Source organism: Paralichthys olivaceus, chromosome 20 (assembly GCF_024713975.1).
Source record: "Paralichthys olivaceus isolate ysfri-2021 chromosome 20, ASM2471397v2, whole genome shotgun sequence".
Lineage (NCBI taxonomy): Eukaryota > Metazoa > Chordata > Actinopteri > Pleuronectiformes > Paralichthyidae > Paralichthys > Paralichthys olivaceus.
In genome coordinates this window covers 7,587,501-7,611,531 of record NC_091112.1, presented here as the reverse complement: position 1 = coordinate 7,611,531, position 24,031 = coordinate 7,587,501, and the positions used below count along the sequence as shown (strand labels likewise).

General features: G+C 41.8%; 1 protein-coding gene across 1 annotated transcript in view; it reads right to left on the bottom strand.

Moving 5' to 3' along the window:
* The window catches only part of csmd3b (CUB and Sushi multiple domains 3b), a 300,140-nt gene extending 279,916 nt beyond the window's left edge, over positions 1-20,224 (bottom strand). Inside the window, exon 1 of the mRNA XM_069516453.1 lies at positions 19,263-20,224. Within this exon, the coding sequence (XP_069372554.1) occupies positions 19,263-19,500 (238 nt within the window). The 5' untranslated portion in view covers positions 19,501-20,224. The remainder of the gene's footprint in view (positions 1-19,262) is intronic.
* Positions 20,225-24,031: the final 3,807 nt, after the last annotated feature.

Sequence of the window (24,031 nt, the reverse complement as noted above, 5' to 3'; positions counted from 1 at the left end):
TCAAAAAGATGTTGTTTATGTACTATCCAACATGTCCACAACAAATTCTTGATGATTCTGCTGCCAAGACGGTGGTTAAGACGTCACTACTTTCAGAGGCATCAGATCGATGCGCTGTTCACACTACACAACTTGTTGTCTTGCAGTGGTTGTTAATTGATACTGCATGAGTGCCAACAACTAAATGTATGATCTAAAACAAACTGAGCCCATGGAGCCATTCCCAGACTAACATGTCACCTGTTGACAAGTCTACTTTCCTGCAGTCGGCGGTTACTACAGCTGTCTCCATTGTTACCAATAGAAACAACACAACAGCAGCAGGAGAAAGAAAGCACCAGTGTGAATACACACACTTGCTATTTGGAGTTGTGTGACAGTGACAACTACAAAAAAACACACTGGGAACCGATAAAAGAGCAGATTGTACCAACATCAGTAATCAGTGAAACTGTAATAGAGCTGCATAAGTTTCAAATTGTATTAGTCTGTAAACAAAGTTTATAATGATCATACAGATTGTAGTCTTACAAATATTTAAACTTTTCTGCTATTTCAACCCATAAAGACTTGAGGTGCAGAATAAAACCCTCTCAAACCAAAGTGGGGTTTGAAAGTGAACCCCTACAACCTGAGGGTTTTCTGAAGAGCTGAAAGATTTGCCAAAGTATATATCTTCCTTCCTCCCCCTCCACCTCAAGCTCGTCTCCCACCGACTGAGTCCCGGCCAGTCGGTCCGCAGACACGTCGTTGGGGTCTGGATCTTCTTCATTGTTATTTTCATCATTGTTTCTGAGGATGAAACACAGGTGCGATCTGCTTTGATATCGCTCCCCTCACTTTGATCGTCAGCCATTGTCTAAAATGCTACTTTAATACTTTTTTGTAGCCTCAGAGCGCTAACAAACTATACTTCCCACAATGCATTTTTGCTTTTCCTGCAAGTATTTCAGCAAATTGTGATGCATTTCATCACTCACGTCGCCCTCATAGATGGATGCACCAGTTTCATCTGGCTCTAAAGGAGGAAATGTTCTTAATGGTTTAATATACAACTGGCTGCATTTGGTTATGTCATCAGTGTAAGGAGAAAGCATTAATTACCAGTGACATTAACTACTGCAGCCCTATTTCAATGTGACATATAATTCTTATATAAACTGTTATTTGTAATAATCTTCATGGAGCAGTCCAAGTGTGAAGAATTTGGTGATTTTAAGAGAAAAATGTGTTGGTTTTATCTCCTGAGAGCAGAAGCAACACTGCAGCATGACCTCTTAAAGCTTGGCACACCAAGTAAACATTGTTTAAGATCAGCTTCTCTCCTCTGTGCACTCTCATTAAAAACTTTTTTATACATTACAGATTAAAACACCTCAAACACATAAACAGATCTGTGGACATCTCCGACTTGGCATCGTTACGAACGCTGTGTCCCGAGGGGAAGATAAGAGCAGTAGATATAAAGTTGAAGTTATCATTAAGTCATTATGAGCTTTTAAATGTCGTGTTCCTGTGTTTAGATACAGTGCAGCAGGATCCATCTGTCACTGATGAGAGTGAGGGCTGGAACACAGTTGCTTATTTTTTTATTCTGGAACCATTTTAACTGAGCTGTTTTCGCAGCTCTTGTGACAGTGCACAGTCCACTTGCATAACGATGTGGAGCAGCCTTTTTGGCTTCTCGTTTATTTCACCTTGTTGTCTGAAAAGTGTGTGTGTGTGAGTGAGAGAGAGAACTTGTTTAAAAGAACAATTAAACAGCTGTAAGCCTGGAAGAAAAAAGAAAAAGCACAAGGACTGTTCTGGGCGAGAAATTACAGACGCAAACAGCACACACACACACACACACACACACACACACACACACACAGTGACAGAATGGGAAGTAATGGAGTGAGGAGAGAACGCTGCTGTCTGACACGAAAATCAACACAGCGTGACATGATCATTATGCACACAAAAACACAGGCACACAGGCACATACACACAGATCAATAGCCAACTGCTTAGACCCCCAGCAAATTATTTAAATGTTAAATACATGTGTGCACGCACACACACACACACACACACACACACACACACACACACACACACGCACACACACACACACACACATTCACTCACTGTTGATTAATCATTCTCTTTGATTCACAACAACAGTAAACATGCTTGAAGTTCATGTGCATTTGATATCTGTCAGGCCTTGTATGCAAGTTAGAAATTTAAACTTGTAGAGACAAACAGCATCCGTTTGACTCCTGGGGGAGCACAACATATCCATGGACGATAACAGCAATGCCTGAAAATGAATTATTGATATCATGTTAATTATACACATATCATAAGACTGCATATATAGATCAGTGCCTCCTGAATCATTTAGACTTATTTTTCCTCCTGATGAAGCTGTTATCTGGTTCAAACCTCTACATAGTGTGTGTTAGTTATTAGTTAGAAATATCTTTAAGGCGGCCCGATGCAATGAGCAAATCTCCCTGTTTCTCTGGGAGTGGAGGATGCACATTCGAGAAACAGCTGTTTATGGCTTGCGGCTCTCTCTCTCCCCCTCCCTCCCTCCCTCTTTTTTTCTCGTTGGCCATCCATTTGCTTAGACTTTGGGCTGAAAGTTTACAGCCAGAGTTGTGTGTGTATGTGTGTCATGTCGTGTGTTTTTTTATTTGTTGGAGACATTTATCTATGTATCTATATGTAGATTTTCAAATACATTTTTATTCAACTGATTTATTAAAAATGTGAAATTATGATCATCTGAAACTATGATCACTCTTCAATGTTAACAACCCTGATAGGTATTTGTACTTTTTTAGTATTTTGACTCATTCACTCATTTGCTAAAAATGAAACACAAAAAACAAACAATAAACAAGGTTACAGAGGAATTTACTCATAGTACTATTAACATTGTTATTATGGATTAATTTAGCCAAAACACTCACTTTGTGTTAACCTGAAATAGGTTTTAGTAATTAACAATCTGAGCTAAATAGTCATTGAAGCAAGCAAGTGTGGTCCCTTTACTTGTCAGAAAAAGTCCCCTATATTCAGACGCAACTATAAGACGTTCTTGTATCTATTTGTTTGAACATCATCACCAAAAGAAAATAATGTGATGTTTATTTCTTCCCTGTCATGTAATGCCAGTGTGTGTGTGTGTGTGTGTGTGTGTGTGTGTGTGTGTGTGTGTGTGTGTCCCAACTGATCCACTTGACCTTTTAAGGTGGACTTTAAGAATCCTCCAGAGGCAACCAAAGGGAGGCTTTGAGATAGACAACATGATATTACATGTTCATTATGAGCGCACACACACACAGACACACACATAGACACACAGACACACACACACACACACACACAAGGTTCTAAGTGACCTAAACAATGTGGCAGTGGTGACATTTAGCCCTGGGAGAAAACAACAACCCTTCCAGTCTCCGTCTCTCTCTCTCATCTCTGCGTTCACATCAGCCTCTGTCTGTTTCTGATGAGCTTCTCTCTTCTTCTACCCTGCGTCTCTACAGCACTTCCACTTACTGTGTGCCACTTACAAATTTTTCCAGCAGTAATAACTGTGGGATGTTTTTGTTCTGATGCAATGTTTTTAATTGGGTCTCGGTTATGCATACATTAGTACACAACAACTGTACAAGATTGGGTAGTTTGCTGGGATAATACTCAGGTTAGTTTATCGGAGAGGTTTTTTTTTAATGGTCTATTTGTTGTCTATTGTTCATTTGACCGTTCTTTTTGCAGCTTGCATAAAACACGGATACAGTGTTTTCTGTTGTGCTGCCATCTTTTTTCTCCAAGTGAGGAAATAGAACATTAACAGTTCAAAGTTTTTTTGGAGCACTTCAAGATTTGATCATTATTTAAGTGTAATCCGTGGGCGAGAGCAACGTCTCGCTGAAGAAATATTTGTCTATTTGAACGTCCCTCCACAGACCCCCCCCCCCTCTCCTCTCTGTCAGATATAGTAGGCCAGTTAACAGTAATTATGAAGTTTCTCGTTAATTAGCGAGGAGCACCCAGCTGTTTCAGCCCCACAAGACAAAAGACCATCAATGTGCGCACACACACACACACACACACACACACACACACACACACACACACACACACACTCACACTCACACTCACACTCTTGGGGGAGTCTTGGTAGAATATCAGGCATGTTCAGATTGTAATTACAGGGAGATTTGCTGCCTCTCTCACAAAGCCCAGATAAACCACCTGAATGACTGAACGCTGCACACATACTTAACAAACACACACACACATTGAAGTTGCCACTCACGCAGAAACATAAACTCAACTTTGAGAGAAAATAACATTACAGTGGAGCACAATCACAAAAACACCAAAGAGCAAATGTGTCCGCTCAACAAACTTGAGAGAGTAGAATCCACTTCTACACCTATTTGACTCTCTTCAGACTCAATCAACCACCCACCACTGCACTACAGCCTGCAAGTGTCAGGATCAGACCGACGCACTTGCCATTCTTCTGTCTGGCAAGCTTCAGCAATCTTATCTATGTATCTATGAGCATATTGGTCTTTAAATGAGTTGTGGTCAGACGCATTGTTGGTGCATTGCTGTAATGAGGCAGCGGAAGGAGACTGTGTGATTGAATAACAAAAACCTGGTCTGAAGTCAATGGTGCAGAATTTCACTGATGAATACTAATATGCACCAACATAGATGGTTGCACAATGCAGGTACACGGCTTGTTTCACACACGGGGAGTGGAGCAGTAACAATTAATGTCATTATTAAGTATCTGTCCAATCAACAGATATTCAAACAGAAGCAGTCTCTCTTACTAAATGGAAAATCAGTGATTCCTGCAAGCTGTAATCACACCTCACTTATGAAGGGATTGAGAGATGTGACTCTGATTGGTTTATTGCTTGTTACACTCAAAATAACCCAATAGCGAATTCAAAGAGTAACAACTACAGTTTTAATACATGTGAGAGATGTTTGGGCCTTTTTATCCACTGTTGAAGTATAAAAAGTGGATTTTTCACACCCTTGCTCGATGCGCTTCAGACCGTGCACTTAGATCATTAAAATAGAGACTTACTGTCCAAGCTGCTGAGAGTGCAACAGCTGAGTTTAGGGTCTGCAACAGTAGCAGCGCAACGGCACCAGGTATATGTATTTTACAAATACTATGCAAAACCACATGCACATTAGGGTTCAGAAAATCTGAATAAACAGGTTTATTATGGAGAATTTATGAACGTATCAGCTTACAGTAATTGGAGAAGAGCCTTAATCGCAATGTTGGCAACAGTTGCATGAATGCGTGAATGAAATTAATTCCCTCCGCAATGATAATAAGCAGCATGTTTTGAACAAATATACTCAAGGACAATTTGGTGTCAATTTGCATTAGAAATAAGGGCAATGCTCAAAAATCGAGCAGCCCTATCATTTTAGGAGGTGATCTGTGTATGTGTGGTTTTGTGCATCTGTGAGTGGGTGTGAATGCAGATTATACGTTGGTGTTCCAGGCGGACTGTCTACATTAGTGCCTGAGTGTGTCTAGTCGTTCTGTGTGTGTTAAATGTGATGCTGGCAGGTTCCTGAGAGCCTGCTGAGCTGCTGAGAGGAGGTGCGATTATAATTTCAGCTTCCCACTGTTTCCACCACAGTTATATCGGTACTTAGGACCCCGCTACACCTATTTCCCCCCGGTGTTCGTGCTCATAACTCTTCCCTCCAAGGCCACGCACAGCGACATCAGGGGTCAATTTACCTCCATCTAAACCAAATTAAAGTGGGGACACTTTCAGCCATCAGCAAGTACAGACGAAGCGCTATTCTTTCACTGAATTTTATTTTTGTAAAATTTCAAAGAGCTGGTAATGCACCACCAGTTTCACCACTTTGTTACGTTTGGATTTCGCCCTGCGTCATGCAGCTTTTCAGGATTGGAGAAGGTTATTAGAGGTTTTCTTACATATGCAAAGAGAGTGTGAAAGCCTATGGTATTCATGTAATCTTTGGTTTTTCAACATTTTCAACAATAGACCTAATTAGGTTAAGAGTAAAATCCATCTGTACTGTTCAAAGTTATCTATGGGTTTTTATACAAAGCTTATGGAAGAGCTGAAAGGCAAGCAAGTTTTTCCACTTGGGTAAGTATAGAAAGAGCTATACACCATCAAAAACTGTATCTATGTGTTTCTCATTACTGTGACAGATTTAAATTACAGTATACTTGTGTTTGGACAAAGCATGTGTGCGATCTAAAAAGGTTTTTATTGTATCAATATCAAAAAGATATGATCAATCACGCAAACACAAACAGATTAAAGCTATAGGGAGAGGGTAAATGTACTGAGATAATGAGGTTCATTACATAGGCTACCCTTGACTTTGTTCCTTATTCTTTCATTATGATCAAACTACTCCAATATCTGTATATAAAAGTGCTTTGAAAGCAGGTAAGACATATTTCATGCTCTGCACATCATGAAAGAACGTTATGCGACGAGCAGTATATTCATGCGCAGCCACAAATGGTGAAGTTTACAAATGGAAAGGCTCACATGCACAACTTCTACTGGGGATATATGTTTGTCATTCACAATTCAAAATGAGTTTTGTTTCATCAGCCATTAAATCAAATCCCCAAACTCTCCGTGTTCTGTTAGCTACCCAGCATGATTAAAATGTCATGTTTGTCAACCGATTCTCAGAAGTCAGCAGTTCCGGCAGCAATAGACCACAGCACACGCTCAGTTGACACTGTATCATGGTGCATTAAGTTGAATGGCTGCACATCAGGCACAACATAACAATTCCCAAAGCTAAGAAACACCTTCCAAGTAAAAAAATGAAAGGCGCAGCGTGTTCAGGGACCCTTAAGCTAGCATGGTGCTTGGTGACATAGTAACTTAAACCCCACAGGTCCTCTAGTTTGTCTACTACACAAACCTTTTGACCACTACTATCTGCCTCCTGTTTTAAATAAAACAAGGGCAAACCTACAGAAGGTTTTGCCATGTAGATACAGAGGGAAACATACAGGAATCCAAAGAAGGAGGGAGGATCTCACAGAGAATCAGGTTATACACAGTGGTGCATAGCTTTCCTAAGACTATACGATGAAAATATTATAAACGAGGAACAGCAACAGTAAAAAGTACGACCTGGGACTACTTTTCTTGGACCATTAACAAAGTGGAAATGTTGCAGAAAGTAAGGCTTCTCAACATTTGTCGTTATCCATGTTGCATTGGTGGTCGAGTCATGACTGACAAGAACCAACCAGGAAGTGGACATTGAGGTGGTCTGTGCCATTTTCTCCAAAAGTCTCAGCGACTGCTCATCCAGACTTAAACATAACCCTTAAGTTTTCAAACTAAAGCTGTGCAGATGTAGCCTTACAAGTTAATCCAATAAATCCATCAGCCTTTATCATTTTGCACTTTGCTTACAACAGTGTTTAACGTTGTTCCAAATGGCAAGACACAGAGAATGAGGCAAATAGGTTTTTAAAAAAGGCGCTGTACTAAGATCAGGATTGTATTAAGGTTAGATGTGTTGTTAATTTGATTTATTACTTCTCATAATTGGAGAAGTCAGTAAGACAATCCACATCCTCAGCCTTTCTATGGAGGAACCAGACCTTTTCTTTATGCACACATTACAGCAACCAACAGTTATCTTTGGTTTGACCTGTGGCTCTTGCTCACATCATCCTGTGTAAAAATAAAAGCTGCCCCACTCTCCCAGAACAATTAGCATACATTTGAAAGACTGATGAATCCATATAATACATGATTTCAATAAGCGCGCCAACAGTTGTTCTGTACTTTTAACTGTAACTGAACACACAAAATAAATGACTGAACTAGGCTAATGGCTTAAGCAGAGCAACACGAGTGCTTAAATGTGTACAGTAATTTAAGTTAAATACTGCATGAATATGCAAAAGGCATCAAATTAATAATTAAACCTCTGTGGCTGGGGTCTTCTAAATGTTCCCTGCTTGTTTCATTTACAGCCAGAGTAGCTTTTCAGATCAAAACATACCGGTCAGGCAGACGCTGGCGTGATTCACATCTGCAGGCCGAATTTACTCACGTTCAACTCTTAGATAACGTTGCCTTCAAACACTTCACGTCAGTCGGCATGCATAACAAATGGCCTATACAACTTAGACTCATTAATTATAAATAATGCCCCATGAAATATCAGTTAGAAAAAAGAAGATCTCAAAGTTTATTATCCTCTATGCGTTTCTACGTTTCTTTTCCTGGTGTCATCGCCTCTTTCTCAGTCATCTCTGATAGTTTAAAAATTAAAAACAGATAAAGCGTAAAGCTGCACATGTATTAAAATTGCTGACCGCTTTTGTTGGGTTCCACAAAAATGCTCCTTTACTGAAGAAAGGGAACCTGAGTGGCTCTGTGAAGTCGAGAGAAATGTATTTTTGAACGTGGTGACCTACATGACATAGGTAGAGTCCTGCGTTCCATGTAGTCGAATGGATTCTAATTTTGTTGATTTTTGTTCTGTAAAAGCACAATTCTGATCCACTGACTCATACCCTTTTATCTCTCAATCCCTTTTATCCCTTCATCGTTCTGTTTCTTTTGATCTGAGAAACTCATTTCAGCTCAACCTCCAGCAGCCATTTGGACATTGACGAGTACTTAGAATAGCCTTTTGCTTCCTTTGTTTGTTGGAGGATATACAGTAAATTACCTCCCGGAGATTGCAGAGGCAAGGTGAAAACATCACTTGGCACAGCTGAGAGTTGCTGTGAGTGCATATTGCTTGTGGCATTGGGATCTTCATAACATTTCTGCAGTTTAATTCAATAATTGAAACGCTAACACCAAACTGTCTTTTGGCTGAGATGAAATGATATGATGACATTGTGTGTTTAATTGACAGTTTGTAATATGTAAAATAATGTAATATAAGTTGTAAATTATGAATCAGAGGCACAAAGGTTATTGTTTTAATCAATTCACTTTGTACTATTAGAAATCTAATTGTAAAATTTAAAATCTAACTTACATCACTTGCTACTGTTCCACCTTGAGATTTTTAATATCTCCTTTTACATATTGTTTTCATTGATGTATAAAATACTCCAAATATAAATGTAACTGTGATTGTACTGGGATGTTTTCTTATGACGTTAACAAAGCTGCGTATGTGTTGTACCTAAAATTCACTGAGCTGTTGAAACTTTTTAAGAAAACTGAAGAGAACCCAAGTCCCAACCAAAATCGTGGCAATGGTTTTCAATTAGCAACAAAATGGAAATAAAATTGTTTACCATGCCTTTCAAGCCAAAGAACCACTTAACTACTGGCTTATTTTTGTGAATCCACATAAAATCCAAAGGAACGCTGGCACCAAATGCAGCAGAAACAAAGTGTATCGCAGGAAGCTTGCCAAAGAAGACATCTTTTAATTTAATGATTATCTATATGATTTGCTGTCCCTGGAGTATTCACACAAAGCTGTCATCAAAAAACAAATGAAAGAAGTTGGTTAAGGGAGATTCTATTAGCTAAATTTACTGAACCCCAGTGGAGACAGGTGATAAATATCTTCCAGGGACAACATACATTAAAAGCAAGGTAGGATGACAGAATGGGAGTGTGCGTTATTTTGTGGTGTCAGGTTTGGTTGTGGTCGTATGGCTGAGCATCTGCTCCCTGTCTGACCTACTGGTGCTTGGCGAGATAGTGACAGTGAGAGAGAGAGAAAGCGGGGTAGGGTCGGAGTGTGCGAGAAACAGACGGACGGTGTCAAAGATCAAAACGTTTACTTGTGTCTGCTGCAACACCCTGCTGAGCTTTTATGTGCGAGGCTTCACACCGTCACCTCTGTAATGTACTGCAGATGCAAACTTAATCTCCCTGCAAAAAAGACAAATGCATATTTGCAGATGTGAATAATTAAAACAGGACTTGTTATCTTTTTTTTTGTTGTACAAAATAATTTCTACTTCAACTTCCACTTCGCTGACATTTGCCCTACGTCTTTTTTTTGCTTTGAAGTCCATATACAAAAGCCATTTTTGTGCTTGAGAGTTATTTATAGTACTGTGTGTATATGTACATGTACACACATACAAAAACACACACTGTGACTGTAGCTGTTTGGTTTCCATCCCTGTCTGCCCTGCAGAGGTGTCCTCCTTTTGGGGACATGCTGGTGGCCACTCAAGCATGAAAGCTTTTGAAAACAGTAATTTTAGTGAAGACTTGTAAAAACTGGACTCTCTGTGCAACTGTTGAGCTGCAGAGTTTCTTTGGAGTCATTTTATTGCCAACTATGAAGGACTCATTCCCCTTTGCTTTAACGTTTTTGGAGAAAGCTGCACAAAAAAGTGTTGCATGGGGGTGCGTAGCCTTTCCAGTGTAGTGACTGACAAGAAGGTAAGTGGATGATGAGGAGAGGAGAGGAGAGGAGAAGAGGTGACAGCAGTAGCCTCCAGCTGTGAACTGAGTGCGCCCAGAAACAGCCTGACAGGGCCTGCTGGGGAAATGAGTCTTCTCTGGGAAAGAAGCAGACAAGCGCGCACATGCACGTGCACACACATGCACACACAGAGGCTTCCTGTGCACACAGACACACATACAGACACACAGACAGAATAACCAACAGAACAAAAAGGCTCCCAAGGCACAAGACTCAGACAGGAAATGCATCACCTGCAGAGCTTTGAGACTCCTAGCCAAGACTAGAAGAGGAGCGAAGGTGCATACGTGAGTCTAACTTCACAATAATAGTAATGATAATAATCCAAACAGCAACTTGCAAAGATTTAGACGTGTCATAAAAAAGGGTTATTTAACTAAAGGGCACAGGGCATCGATGCAATATCATAATAAGACAATAGACTGATCTCATGAGCATAACCACATGAGGTGCGGAGCTGGTGAGATTGCGTATTTAGGTAACAAAGTGTGTGTGATGTCTGCTGACAGCTATGTTTCTATGGGTTTGGGGCACATGGGCATACCTGTCATCACACACCAGGTCTAAAAACATAGACAAAAAAGCACCAGCTGCTGCTCCCTTTCTCACACTCTCACAATACCCAGTTGTGCCAGAAATACTACAGTGGGTTTTTTTTTTTTTTTAATAATAACACATCATATGTGTTTTGTTACATGTTGACTATCAAGTGCCCCCTATAGGATTAATTAAACCAACTACAGTGCTTAATGCAGTTTCAAAAAGCAAAGATATCGGGTTCACGGGGAGTTCATCTGTCTCACAAACTGACTAATCCAATTAACTTCATGCTTGTGTGTAAGTGTCTTGGGTAGGTGTGTGCAGTTGTCTATATCTTTAGAGACATGGCTGTTCCATAAAACCACTTAGTACATGTCGAAATAACTAGTCCATTTAACGAACATGAGAATAATTAGAAGACTGATTGAATATTCAAAAATACAGGAGCCATTATAGGTGCCTTGAAAAGTCCCTTGAGGCTTTTTATGTTAGCAACAGCTAATGCATATAATGCATGATCATCCCACAGCAGACATTTTCTCACACCCACACTGGAGAGAATCGTGTCTGACATTTGTTTAAAAATAGACAGTTTATGTGAATGTAGTACTTGCATATCAGTAACCAGGGACATTTTTGTGATATTAAAAGAGAGTAAACTTGTATTAACTATTTCAAATGCCTCTAAAATATTCTGCGTGCAGTATAGCCACAGATTAAATTATATCAATGGTGATTTGAGCAACAATCTTATAATATCATTGCTGCATTAGACATTAACTTCTGAGTAAAATGCGATGTAAGGGAATATAAAGTATTAAATGTAGTATCTGTGAACGTTCACTAATAAACAGAAAAGAAACTGTGATCTTACAAAACATGTTAACATTTATGATCATAAGTAATGTAATAAATTAAACCTTTATGTCATATTCACGTGTAGGGTCACTTCTGGTTAATTATTTGCACATATGAACAAGTGTCCATTGGCTAAACATGCAGTGCATCCAATCCCTCGCCCGGTTATCATCAGCCTAACTGCTCTGAAGATACAACATTACACTGTATAATAAAAAGTTGTAAATCTAAATTGTATTCATGTTTTTCAGCAGTAGATTTTGAACATCTATAGTGCTCTGAAAGGGTGCTTTGAAGCCACGAGTATGTTTATCAAATTGCTATTCCCAAGATATTATAATACTACACACAAATCATTTGCTACCCATTAAAATAACTTGCTGCAACGCCTGGATTTAATGGTCGAAAATGAGAACTGGTAAAATGGTTATTTTCAAATAGTAATTTGCATTAATTCTAAAATTAATTTTGTTTATTGGCTTTAGAATAAACCAAAGCACGAAAGGCTGCTTTTGTTTCCCTCACATCCAGGATGAGTAACTTGAAAGGCAGCGAAGAAGAAGAAGCTGCCAGCCAATTTATTAAAATAGGTATAAATCAAAGGGGAGGTGAGGAGACTGATATTAAATTTATTTAGCTTGGTTTGGTTTGATAAAGCTATTGTAATGAACACAAGAACAATAATGAACAACCTTTTCTGTTTTTTCTTTTTCTTCTCTGCATGATTTTTTTATCATTCAGGTCCTGTTCTGCTGTGGTGTTGGTCTTGTAGGGATTTCATGTCAGCTGCAGTATATATTTTCCCCAGGGGGCAGCACACAGTCATTAAAGGCATCAGTATCTTCCTCAAGGACAGTCTGACAGGGACAGACTCTGGCTGTCACCAGGGATCGAACCTTTGCCCCACACTGCTCTTTACTGTGTCCATCCATCCATCCACCCATACACAGTATTTCTCCTTTGACTCCAATCTGCAAAACCTTCTCCTCTGTCTATACTGTTCATGTTGCATGTGTCTTTACAAGGAATCTTTACCAGCGAACACACACACACACACACACACACACACACACACACACACACACACACAGGGAGCAGCAGCTGGATATGAGGCTGTCTGCCTTTGTTAATTTCTCATCTGCCTTTCACGCAACGCATCAGAGAAAGTATGAGTGTGTTTATGTGCCTGTCTCCTGTCCCTGCATGTGTGTGTGCGTGTGTGTGTGTGTGTGTGTGTGTGTGTGTGTGTGTGCATATGTGTGTGTGTATGTGTGTGTGTGCACATGCGCTTGTGTGCTTGCATGTATTTGAGTCCATTTGTGGTCAGATCCTCAGGGTAACACATGCTATCTTGGTGTACCCAACATATTTTTGTGTATTTATTAGTTTGCATGTGTGTGTGTGTGTGTGTGTGTGTGTATGTGTGTGTGTGCATGTGTTTGCATGCTCAACATGTTCACGTCATGTCTACTTCTAATCATCTCTGAAATAATGAAGAGGCTATGGAGGGCTGACAGATTGTGGGTGTGCATGTGCGTGAGACATGCAACGTGCCTGTGCTCTGCAGAAACCTCATATGTCTCAAAAGTCACATTCGGAGTAACTGGAAAACACAGACGACTTTCACAGTTTGATGGCTCTTCAATCAGAACCTCGTTTCCTATTTGGAATAATTAAAGGTGGTTTCACTTGTAACTTGAAACCAATGAATCTGGCTTGTGTTTGCGTGGTTGAAGGCAGTTTGTTGTTCACGGTTCAGTCCATTGTTGTGCTATCTTTACAGACAGCTTCTGCATGAAACCACCATGTTATTTTCTCAATTTGGATTATGATTATACTTATTACATTTATGACGCTGTTTTTTAAATAAACATTTAGACTATAAAAGGAAAAGAAATTGCAAATTCAAAAAAGGCTTTGATGGCTCTGCAGTGTCCTTGAACACCTGGAAAAGCTATAGTGACTTGAGTGCAGTCTCTCTTTCTTAATATTTGCACAGCAAAATTATTGCTTCTTTTAATTTAACAGCCTGTTGATAGCAGAGGCAGCTAAATATGTGCAAGCTGACATTTCTAAAACCCCAGCAGGCAAACAGAGATCTGAAATACTAGAGCAGATTTGGCTCTGGAGATCTTTAAAAGCACACAACCTGGGTGGCAATCTGTGTGCAGGGATGAAACGTGGAAATAGCCATGTGAGATCCACAGAGCCCTGTGAGCGCCCACCTATTACAATCAACACATAACAAATTCACTAAGAATAGGAGCTGGGGAGGAGTGGAAAGGACAGGCAAGACTAATGGAAGAATGAAAATAGGAAAAGAAAGGCGGAGAGAGGGAAAGAGGAGACAGATGTGGGATGACAGAAAGGTGGTGATTACAAATTCAGCATGGGTGGATGTTGGAAGGAGGGAGCAGGAAGGAAGAATTGGTGATTAGAGGTGAAGGAGGATGGATGGAGAGGGAAAAAAACAACTGAGAGAGAGGAGGAGTGAAATTTTACGAAATAGGAATAAACGCAGGATCACAAGGGTTTTTCGCCGGCAATAGATGAGTGAGAAAATTGTTACAGAGAGCATAAATTAAAAAGAAAAAGTCACTCGAACCGAAAGTCAAATGCCCTCTGATGCTGTAAAATATCAAAGACTTCAGATTCATTAAAAAATATGAAGCAACACACACTCACACTTGCTCTTCAGGGTTAGGTGCAACCATTATCTCATGAATTACATCCATAAGCATGTATTTTGCCTTGAGGAAAAAGAAAGCTTTAGGGGAACAGTAATGCTGCTTGCATCACGATCATACACAACACCATAATTAATATATTACAGAAAATGTTTACATATTTTGCATATTCATGTTGTATGAATCTGTGAATGTGTTCACTGTCAGTGTTGGTTAAGTCTCAGATTCCATCTCACAGCAACCCAGTTGTGTTCAGGTAACAAAAACCACCTGGGTATGGTTAAGGAAGCATTGCACTGTTTGTTAAAAATGAAAAATACTACTAACTGGATGGGTGTCACAGTCAAATCACCGCCCATATGTTTCCCCGTGCGACTCCAATGTCACGCTTCTCCTGGCATTGTTATCAAATGTTTGACAGCGAAGTAAAGCAGGAGAGGAGGAGGAGGAGGTTATGAGGGAGTGAAAGCGAGAAGAAGAAAAAAAACAAGTGATTACAAATTCTCTGTGTTGAGGTTGTAAACGGAGAGAGGAGAGGATTAGGTGTATGAAAGTCAGGGGGGACAGTCGGGGAGAGAATGGAGCTGAGGACACAACGGCAGAATACAATAAGTAAAAGAGTGAAAGAGAGATTAAAGAAGAGACTATGATGGGAGGACAGAGGTGAGATTGTGCTCATATCAAAGTCGAGGGATGAATAAGGCTGAAATATTAACTGGTTTATGTTCTGCTTATGTTATGCCGGCTTACTCTGTCCCTATCCCTCTCTTCCTCCTCACCCCTCCATCCTCTCTCCCTTCCTTAATAAGTCTAAAGTATTTCTATGATCAAGAGGCTGCGACAGACACATCTCCCTCCCTGAGAAACCAACCATAAGCCACAGGATTAAATGTGGGCTAGAGAGTCTGCGTTGTGCTAATGGTGTGTTTGTACAGTACTCAATGTGTGTGTGTGTGTGTGTGTGTGTGTGTGTGTGTGTGTGTGTGTGTGTGTTGCAAAACAGAAAGACAAAACAGGACGCCTCCGAGCTCACCAATTACCCGTTCTATTAATCGTACGTGGGGTATCAATCGATAGCTGACAGCCAGGATTGATCGCCAAAATATGCAGGTAAATGATCGGCAGTGGCACAATTATGGACGACATCCATCAATGACTTATAATCAACATCACAGTTGTGTACTGCACCAATCAATCTCTGATATCCAGTGATGGGTTATAAAACCTGGTTGGAGGAGCATTTTGCTGTGCCTGACAGCCCGTCCAATCTAAAACTGATGACCGGCATTAAATTACTAGATGCTACCGGGGGATGAATGATAAATTTCAATTTAGCTATGTTGCAAGAACAAAGCACTACATTTCCATGGTTCGTCAATATAAATTAAATTAGCTATTTTTAGCCGTCTGGGTTAATTGCTTGGTCACTCGCAGTTACGATTCCTCACCCCCCTGATAACTATAGATGGATGACCCGGCTGTCTAATTGATAATTAGTGCAAGATGATTGATCGGTGTTAGTCCTTTGATTGAGTGCTGATGAAATCCATACGGTCGATAAAAACCTTCGATAAGGTTAATCGTAGAGATGGAGATGGAGATTTGCTGTTAAGGCGTAGAGTGTAAATGGTACCTATAATACATTCAGGGTCTGGGAGGGACGCTGGGAAATGTGTGTGGGGTTTTTTTTGTCTTCTTCTTGAGTGCATGTACATACATGAGACTTTCTATGTTTGGTGAGTAAATTAAGCCTCTGGAGCCACAAGACAAATCTGACAGATGAAAGGAGGAGCGAGGGGAGATGAGAAGAAGTGCTGAGCAGAGGGGGAGGAAAACAGAGGAGCGAGGGGATGGGAGATGGGACGGGAGAGGGGAAGACAGGAGAGGTGGAGTTGAGGCTGAGCGGTGCAGCTGTGAGGAGAGGAGGAGAACAGATGAAACAGAAAAGAGGGGATCAGGGGTGAGAGGAAGAACAGAGGACGAGTGCTGCAGTTTCTTAAGGCGCCCAACGTCAAGAGAAACTTCAAGAAAGTTCAATATTATGCTTTTTAAATTACATTCCCACAAGCTATTCCCACATTAGCAAAAAGGCTTTATAATGACCAGTCAGATACTAAAACAGGGTCCAGTGGAAGCTGGAGTGTTGCAGCCTTTCATCAGCCCAAAAGATGCCATTACTGTGGAATTGGCACTGCATGTCAAATGTGTTAAGCAAGTTGAGAAATTAACGTTTTTGTCCAGCGGCTACAGCAGCGTGTTAATCTATTAATGCCCGTTTCATTACTTTACCTTCCAGATTGGTTTTTAGAACAGAATTGCGGCTCCATACAATGATTGGTTACCTGCCAATGGCCACTTGAGTAGTCTAATTTACCATTCACAGCCAAAATGTAAGAGCATTTGGCTGGTGGCTGGTTTTAATTCCACAGCTTTTTTTTTTTTGTTTTCAAAGCCTTGGTTTCTCAAAATGTCAGCATGGATCAAGGGGACATTTAATTACACATTTATTTACTTTTACTCCTCAGCCTCTACACTGAAAAAACATTTGTATTTGCTTGCTTGGCAACTTTCAGCATCTATACCTTTGACATTTTAATAATCAGAATTTGCATTTAACTAGAATTATTCCTCAGCTCAGCTCTCAGGCTTTGAAATATATATAAAACACGAGGATAGCCTGTGCCAGGATCTGTGCCCCTAAGGGTTTCAAATTAGATCTTTTGTGCCGGAGGAAATCCCACCTCTCGTTTTTGTTCGGTCGACACCCTACAAATCACAATCTCTCTCACATGTACCCCTCTAAGTTAAACATAAATTAGGAGAAAAAGTTCAGAATAGGTTGGAAAAGGAGTGAAACTACAATCCTGCATTTTGCGATGGTACAAGTGTCTAGACGTCCCCAGTGTCGATTTATCCAATCACTGTAGAAATCCACAGAACTTCTGCTCTGTCAGCCCACACAGCTCTCCTCACAGTCGAGGATCATGCAGAAGTTACTTCCACGATGCCAAATGGATTTTTAGGATTCCTGTTGCCTTCTTGGACAATTCTACAATCTCAGTCTCACCAGTTTCTTAACCCAACTTTTAGTCTTCTGACAAAAATCAAGCTGACTGGATCTTATCAGAAACTCAGCCACTTTGATATATGTAGTTAGAAAACCACTCCAGCCTGAGCCTCTAAACTTCAGTGTCTTTCTATCGTGAAAGTTGTCTCCCCCATTGTCACTCAACTCTCTCCTTCCTTCCCTCCCTCACCTCCAGCTTTTTTCTCCTCTTGTCTTGCCTCTTCATCACCCCATTTTACTCCCCCATCCTCTGCCCTGTCTCCTCTTGCTCTCTTCCTACACTCCTCTTGCCTCCTCTGCTTCATCCTCCACCCTCCTGTCTTTTCTTCTCACGACGGTGATGAATGGTCAAGTTAGTGTCCGCACCACCTGACCCAACAACGGGTGCATACAGTATATCCATGCGTGTGTGTGTGTGTATGTGGGTTTGTGCACCATTTCTGAAAAAGCATCAAGAGAGAAACTAAAAATGGAAAGCAGAGGACGACCAAGATACAGACAGACAAAAGAAGGCAGGAGAGAGAGTGTGTGCTATACTGTGAATATTTTAACATTTTATTTCACCCTGGATAGGAAATAGAGAAGGGAGAGGAAGGAAGGGAGAGAGAGAGAGAGAGAGAGAGAGAGCGATGAGGGAAAGAAGGAAGGGAGAGAGTGATTGGGGAGGGGGTGCAAGGGCAGAAAGTGTGTGTTTGAGAGTGAGAGGGGGGAGACACCACCATTATATAACATCCTTTGAGCAAAACGCAGCAGAAAATGAATAGACAGGCGTGAGGGGAGAAATTTTGTTTTGGGGGGGGGGGGGGGGGGTAAAAATGCTGTGTAAGGCTTGGGGTCTCATCACTGTACACAACTCACGTTCACATACACACACAAACACACACACAAACATTCCCGCACACACTTTGGTATAAGCAGCTCACGTTCGCTGCCACAGCCCAAGAGCTACCGCAAGAATATTTATTGGCTACCAGCTCAATGGCTGTATTGAAGAGAAGGATGGGGGGTGAGAGAGAGAGGGAGGGGGGGGTAGAGACAGAGACAGAGAGGGAGAGAGAGAAAGAGAGGGAGAGAGAGAGGGGAAGAGAGAGAAAGAGGAAGAGAGGGGGAGAGAGAGGGGGGTGAGAGAGAGAAAGAGGAAGAGAGAGGAAGAAAGAGAGAAAGAGGGAGAGATAGAGGGAGAGGGGGGGGTGAGAGAGAGAGAGAGGAAAATGAGGGAAGAGGGAAAGAGGCTGTTGCCGGTTCCATCCTTCTCTCTCCTTCTTTCCCTCCATCCTCCCTTGAAGCCAGTATCTATTTCTCCGCAACACACCATACATCCAGAAACGCACGCACGCACGCACGCACACACCCCCCCCCCCACACACACACACACACCTCCCCTCTAACGCACACACACACACGCAGATACGTCACGCACGCGCACAGCATATGTCTTGTGACTGCAGCACAGGAGAAAAACTCAAGAACCAGTCATTGTGCGTGCGTGCGTGGGAGTGTGCGTGAGGGCGTTTATTCTCCCTTGCGCGTGAGTGAGTGAGTGAATACGTGTGTGTGTGTGTGTGTGTGTGTGTGTGTGTGTGTGTGTGTGTGTGTGTGTGTGTGTGTGTGTGCTTCCCCCTTACCTTGCGCGCGCGACGAGAGCGTCCAAAGAACCAGGCTCCAGAGAAAACAGCGCGTGGCCGTCGCGCCTTGGTCCGTCATCCTCCCGCAAGTCCCCCGCATCCTCCTCTCCGTCGTCCCCCTCTTCGTCCGCTGTGCCGACGAGGGGTGCGCGAGACAGCCGCTGTCGGTAAAATGCTCAGCGTCAACGCATCTTCCGCGAGCCGAGCGCGAGCCCTCTAAGCTCTCACCGGGCCGCATGCTGCTTCACATCCAGAGAACCAGGGGGGAGAGAGGGAGAGAGGGAGAGAGAGAGGGAGAAGGAGAGGGAGAGAGAGGGGGAAGAGAGATAGGTTTTATTTGCCCCCTCCTTCTAACACAGACTAGATAAATCCTTCATATCCGAAAAGAAAATTAATTCAGTCAACATCCAGAGTGAGGAAAGCGCAGGATGGAGCGGGAGGATGGAGGAGGATGAGACGCACAGGTTGTCTCTCTCTTTCCGCCGGGTCTGTGCGATGCTCGCCGTCAATATCTCTCTATTCCGTCCCGCTCCCTTGTAAAAGAGTGATTGAGAGGGAGGCAGAGCTTCAAATCCACACTTCCACCGGGCTGCAGCCCCTCTCCATCCTCATATATCCCTCTGTCTAAAGCCTACAGGCTGTTCTCCCACCTCTCCTTATGCGCTTCTCCTCCCGTGCCGTTTTAGTGCACTACACGTCTCTTCCTCTTCTCGCGTAAATCCTAAAAAAAAAAAAGAAAGAAAAAATCCCCCCTGCTCTGTCTGTCCCCCTTTTGCTATTACAAAAAACAGAAAATGAATGTCCTCTCCTGCAGGATAAGCCTCCAAACCACTTGACTGTTCCTTTTCTTCTCTCAGAAGAAGAGCCGAGGAAAACGCAGCATCTGTCTCCTCTCCTGAATGAAGACAAATGAATCACTCTCTCCTCATTCTCTCATGCATCTGACTTTTCACATCAGCACCAGTCACTCCTCTTAAGATTTCCTTACCAAACAAGCCAAACCAGAGCTTGCTCGTTACGCCGAGGCAGTCCTCCTTTAGTTCTCTGCAGAGGTCCAAGCTCATATGAAAATCCCTCCTGTTGTCAGAAACCAGAGGAGACACGTATCATCCCTCCTCTGCCTGGTGCACTCAGGTCTTTTCTCCCGGTGAAGCAGCTGGTGCGTCTCCTCCGTCTCCCCGCCGGTACAGAGATGCTGCCTTCGAGTGCTCCTCGTAAGCTCCCGCTTCCATTCACGTGCTCTTGCTCGGAAATAATGTCCTAACATGGACTCTCCTTTTCTGTGAAAAAAAAAGGGTGCTGTTTTGGGTTGATGCTCTTAGTGGTTGTTGCACTGTGAGGAAAAAGGACAAAATGCAGAGGTGTCCGCTTGCACCGAGGAATGGGTGCTTGCCAAAACTTTATCTCCTGTGCTAATACGACCAACAAATGTATCTGATAGATCGAGTCAAAGTAAAAGGTAGATCCTACTGGAAGAACGCTGCCTCTCAATATGATGTGGTGAGCTGTGTCCAATGATTAGTCACAGGGACCAACCAATAAACTCTTACCAGTTGTTACTCATTGCTCCACTTGTCTTGTGAAATTAAATCAATGCAAGGAAGAGTTTGGGAATTGGGCTGGGAAGACAAACGCAGACACTTAAGCACAGCTATTGGCTCAGTGAGGTGACACTTGTGAGTTCTTGATGCTATGTAATTGATTTTAAGTCAATATGTGTTAATGTTTAGTAACCGTACAACTCAGCTACCAACAGTCCCCTTGAATTCCGCACCAAATCTGTCATGTTTGTTTGGATATAGATCTTAAACTTTGAAGATACATATAAACAGTTGATTCCCGACTGAATCTACATTACTTCAGCTTCACACTAGCAATAGTTGTAGGCGTCTATTCCGATTTGTCGGAAGAAAAAGCGTAGCTCTCGATGAAAACAAAATTAAATTCCCTTGATCTGCACTTTTTTACTTGGATCTGCACCAAATTGCAAGACTGGAAATCCATCCTCAAATTTTTTTTTGTATTTTTAAGAACCATGCATTATTTCCAGGGAAACCAATCTTGCAAGACCAACCCCTTTGTCCAGATCCTCGCCAAAATGTAATGACTTCTTGTTTGGCCCATGTCCCGTCCTTCCACCAGTTTTTGTGGACATCCATACAAAAGTTTTTTTTAAATAAAATAGTAACTGGCTCAATCTTCTTACAATCAAACTCTGTTACCTCTTTCCTGTTCCCAAAAATAGTGATGCAAACAATACAGTTGTGTATAGAGAGTGCTGCTGTGCACTTAAAACACTGTAGAAATGCACAAAATTCAAAGACGCCCTCAAACAGCTTGAAAAATTGATGTTGGTATCACAACAATCGTGTATTTCATCAGTCAGAGCTAACAAGCGGACATTTTCATGGGTTGAGGTGAGTGGAGCCCAATACATTTTCAAAACAGCCACAAAGTTTATTCATCATTACTCGAACAAGGAAGTGGCCTTGCATGCACGCTGAATTTTATGTCCCCCTTCTGATTTTATTATATCCTAAGCAGCATGATTTGGAGGACTATTTTTTTTAAAAGATCCATTTTTTATTTACCCCATGGCATCACCACACATCTCTGACCATCAGTTTCTTGCTACAGGTTATGTGGTGTTCCTCCAAGGTTATGCACGGGCCGTGTTCTGACTGAAGATAAAGTTGAGTCCTTGATCTTAAGGCCGTTTGACCAAAGACAACTGGGAGTGACTGGGTTTAGTCTATTGGATGATCCGGCCAAGCTGCTTGTAGACAGAATGAATTTGAATTATATTATACTGACTTTTCTTTGTAGATTGTCATGAAATCTATATTTGTTCATTTTATTTTATTTGCTTATCTCAATGATCTGTTTATGTTTAGATCTGTTTATGTTTATCTGATAAAGTGCTGTAGATATAATAAAGTTCACTCCAAGCTTCACTACAACAAACCAGCTGCACAAACTGGATGTATGAGCTGTCACCACATAAACATAAATTAGGCTATATTCCGGGGAAACACAAATTCATTTACCAAAGACAAGAAACATCATATTCAGTATCTCTTTTGATAGAAATATGAATTAAGTTGAATGTTAGGGGTTCTTCAGATTCTGACTCGTCACAAAGCAGCCTCAAGGGAAATATACAAACCTCATTTGGGAAACCAGTCATGTCACTGGTCAATTTCATTCCTGAATCATAATCAAAGTATTAAATTAGAATCAGCGCTTCTGATTTTCTGACCGTTCATTCTCATGAGTCTGGGTGCAGCGTCAATGCAAGCATACAGCATTTGCATGTTTGTGTGTGTGTGTGTGTGTGTGTGTGTGTGTGTGTGTGTGTGTGTGTGTGTGTGTGTGTGTGTGTGTTTGAAATCAATCCTGGGAATTTTCAGGATCATCCTCACAGGTGAGGCTATATAAATGTGCCTGTGTGACGGCTAATGAGAATATGTATGGGTGAGTGTGCCTGTAAGTATGTGACAGTGTGTTTGTGTGTATGTGTGTGTGTGTGTGTGTGTGTGTGTGTGTGTGTGTATGTGTGCGTGTACTCCCCCACATTCCCTTAAAGCACTCTTCTGCCATCTACAGGCACATGCTCTCTTCCTCCTCTTTTCTCTCCCTTTCTCCCCATCACAAACTCGGTGTTAATCATTCTGGCATCGGCTAAATATTCATTGCACGACTGCTGTCGTTGGGTGTCTGCATGCATACTGTACATGCTGTCTATATGCATGTTCCTAACCACATGTGTGTCTCAAATCCTCTGTGCGCAGATTTGTGGGCCCTACATCAGCTGCATGTGTGTTGCTTTCAGAAATCAATAAGCCACGTGTGAGGTTCATGTCCTGAGAGAGAGCGAGACGGGAGGCAAAAGAAATGAGGGAGGAGAGTGGAGGGAAATGTGGGAGCAAAAGAGGAGAGGACGGAGGGAGGGAGGAGAGGGAGGACATGCACAGGGGTGTGATGAGGAAAGGCACAGATGAGGAGAATATAGGATAAGAGAAAGGATAGGACCTGAGAGAGAGGACATGGATGCAAAGGGAAAAAAGGAGGTGATATAACCAGAGAATAGTTGCGGGGGGGGGGGGGGGGAGATTGAGGGGAAGAGACAGAAATTGGAGGAGGAAGAGAAAAATGTGAGGCAGAAGATGTAAAACAGGCAGGTTAGAGATTTGTAGATATGGAGTGGAGGTATAGATGAGGAGAGAGGAAAGGGATGAGAGAAGGGTCTGCGCCTGAAAAATTAAATGTGAGAGAGAGAGGTAGCGTTGGTCGGGCTGGAGAGATTTGCATGAGTAATCCACTTTCCTCAATCGCTCTTTGCAGTCGCCCCCAAAAAAGTAGATGTAGTGAACAGGCAAATGTAATGTATTCCAGAATGTCCTAGAAACCCAGGAAACTACGGTTCACTAACCCACTTTGCCTACTGTACACAAAGCCTTATCCAGAGCATCTTCTATACTGCAAATGAGTGGAGGCAATGGTGTCTTCTTCAAAGCAACATCAACTTGTCCTTATTTATCCCCCTTTTGCCTCCGGAGTGGTACGACTGGTTCAAATGAGGTTACATACATGATCATATTTCAAGAAATCTATTTATTTGTGTCCATTACAATGTCCATTTCCCATTTTACGAATCAGTTTGTTTCATATGATTTAAAATGGCACCGTCTCTTTGGATTCTGAAGCCAACAGCTGACAAGGACTTAAATCAATCTGCAATTACTTCTCCATATATGAACATTACCGCT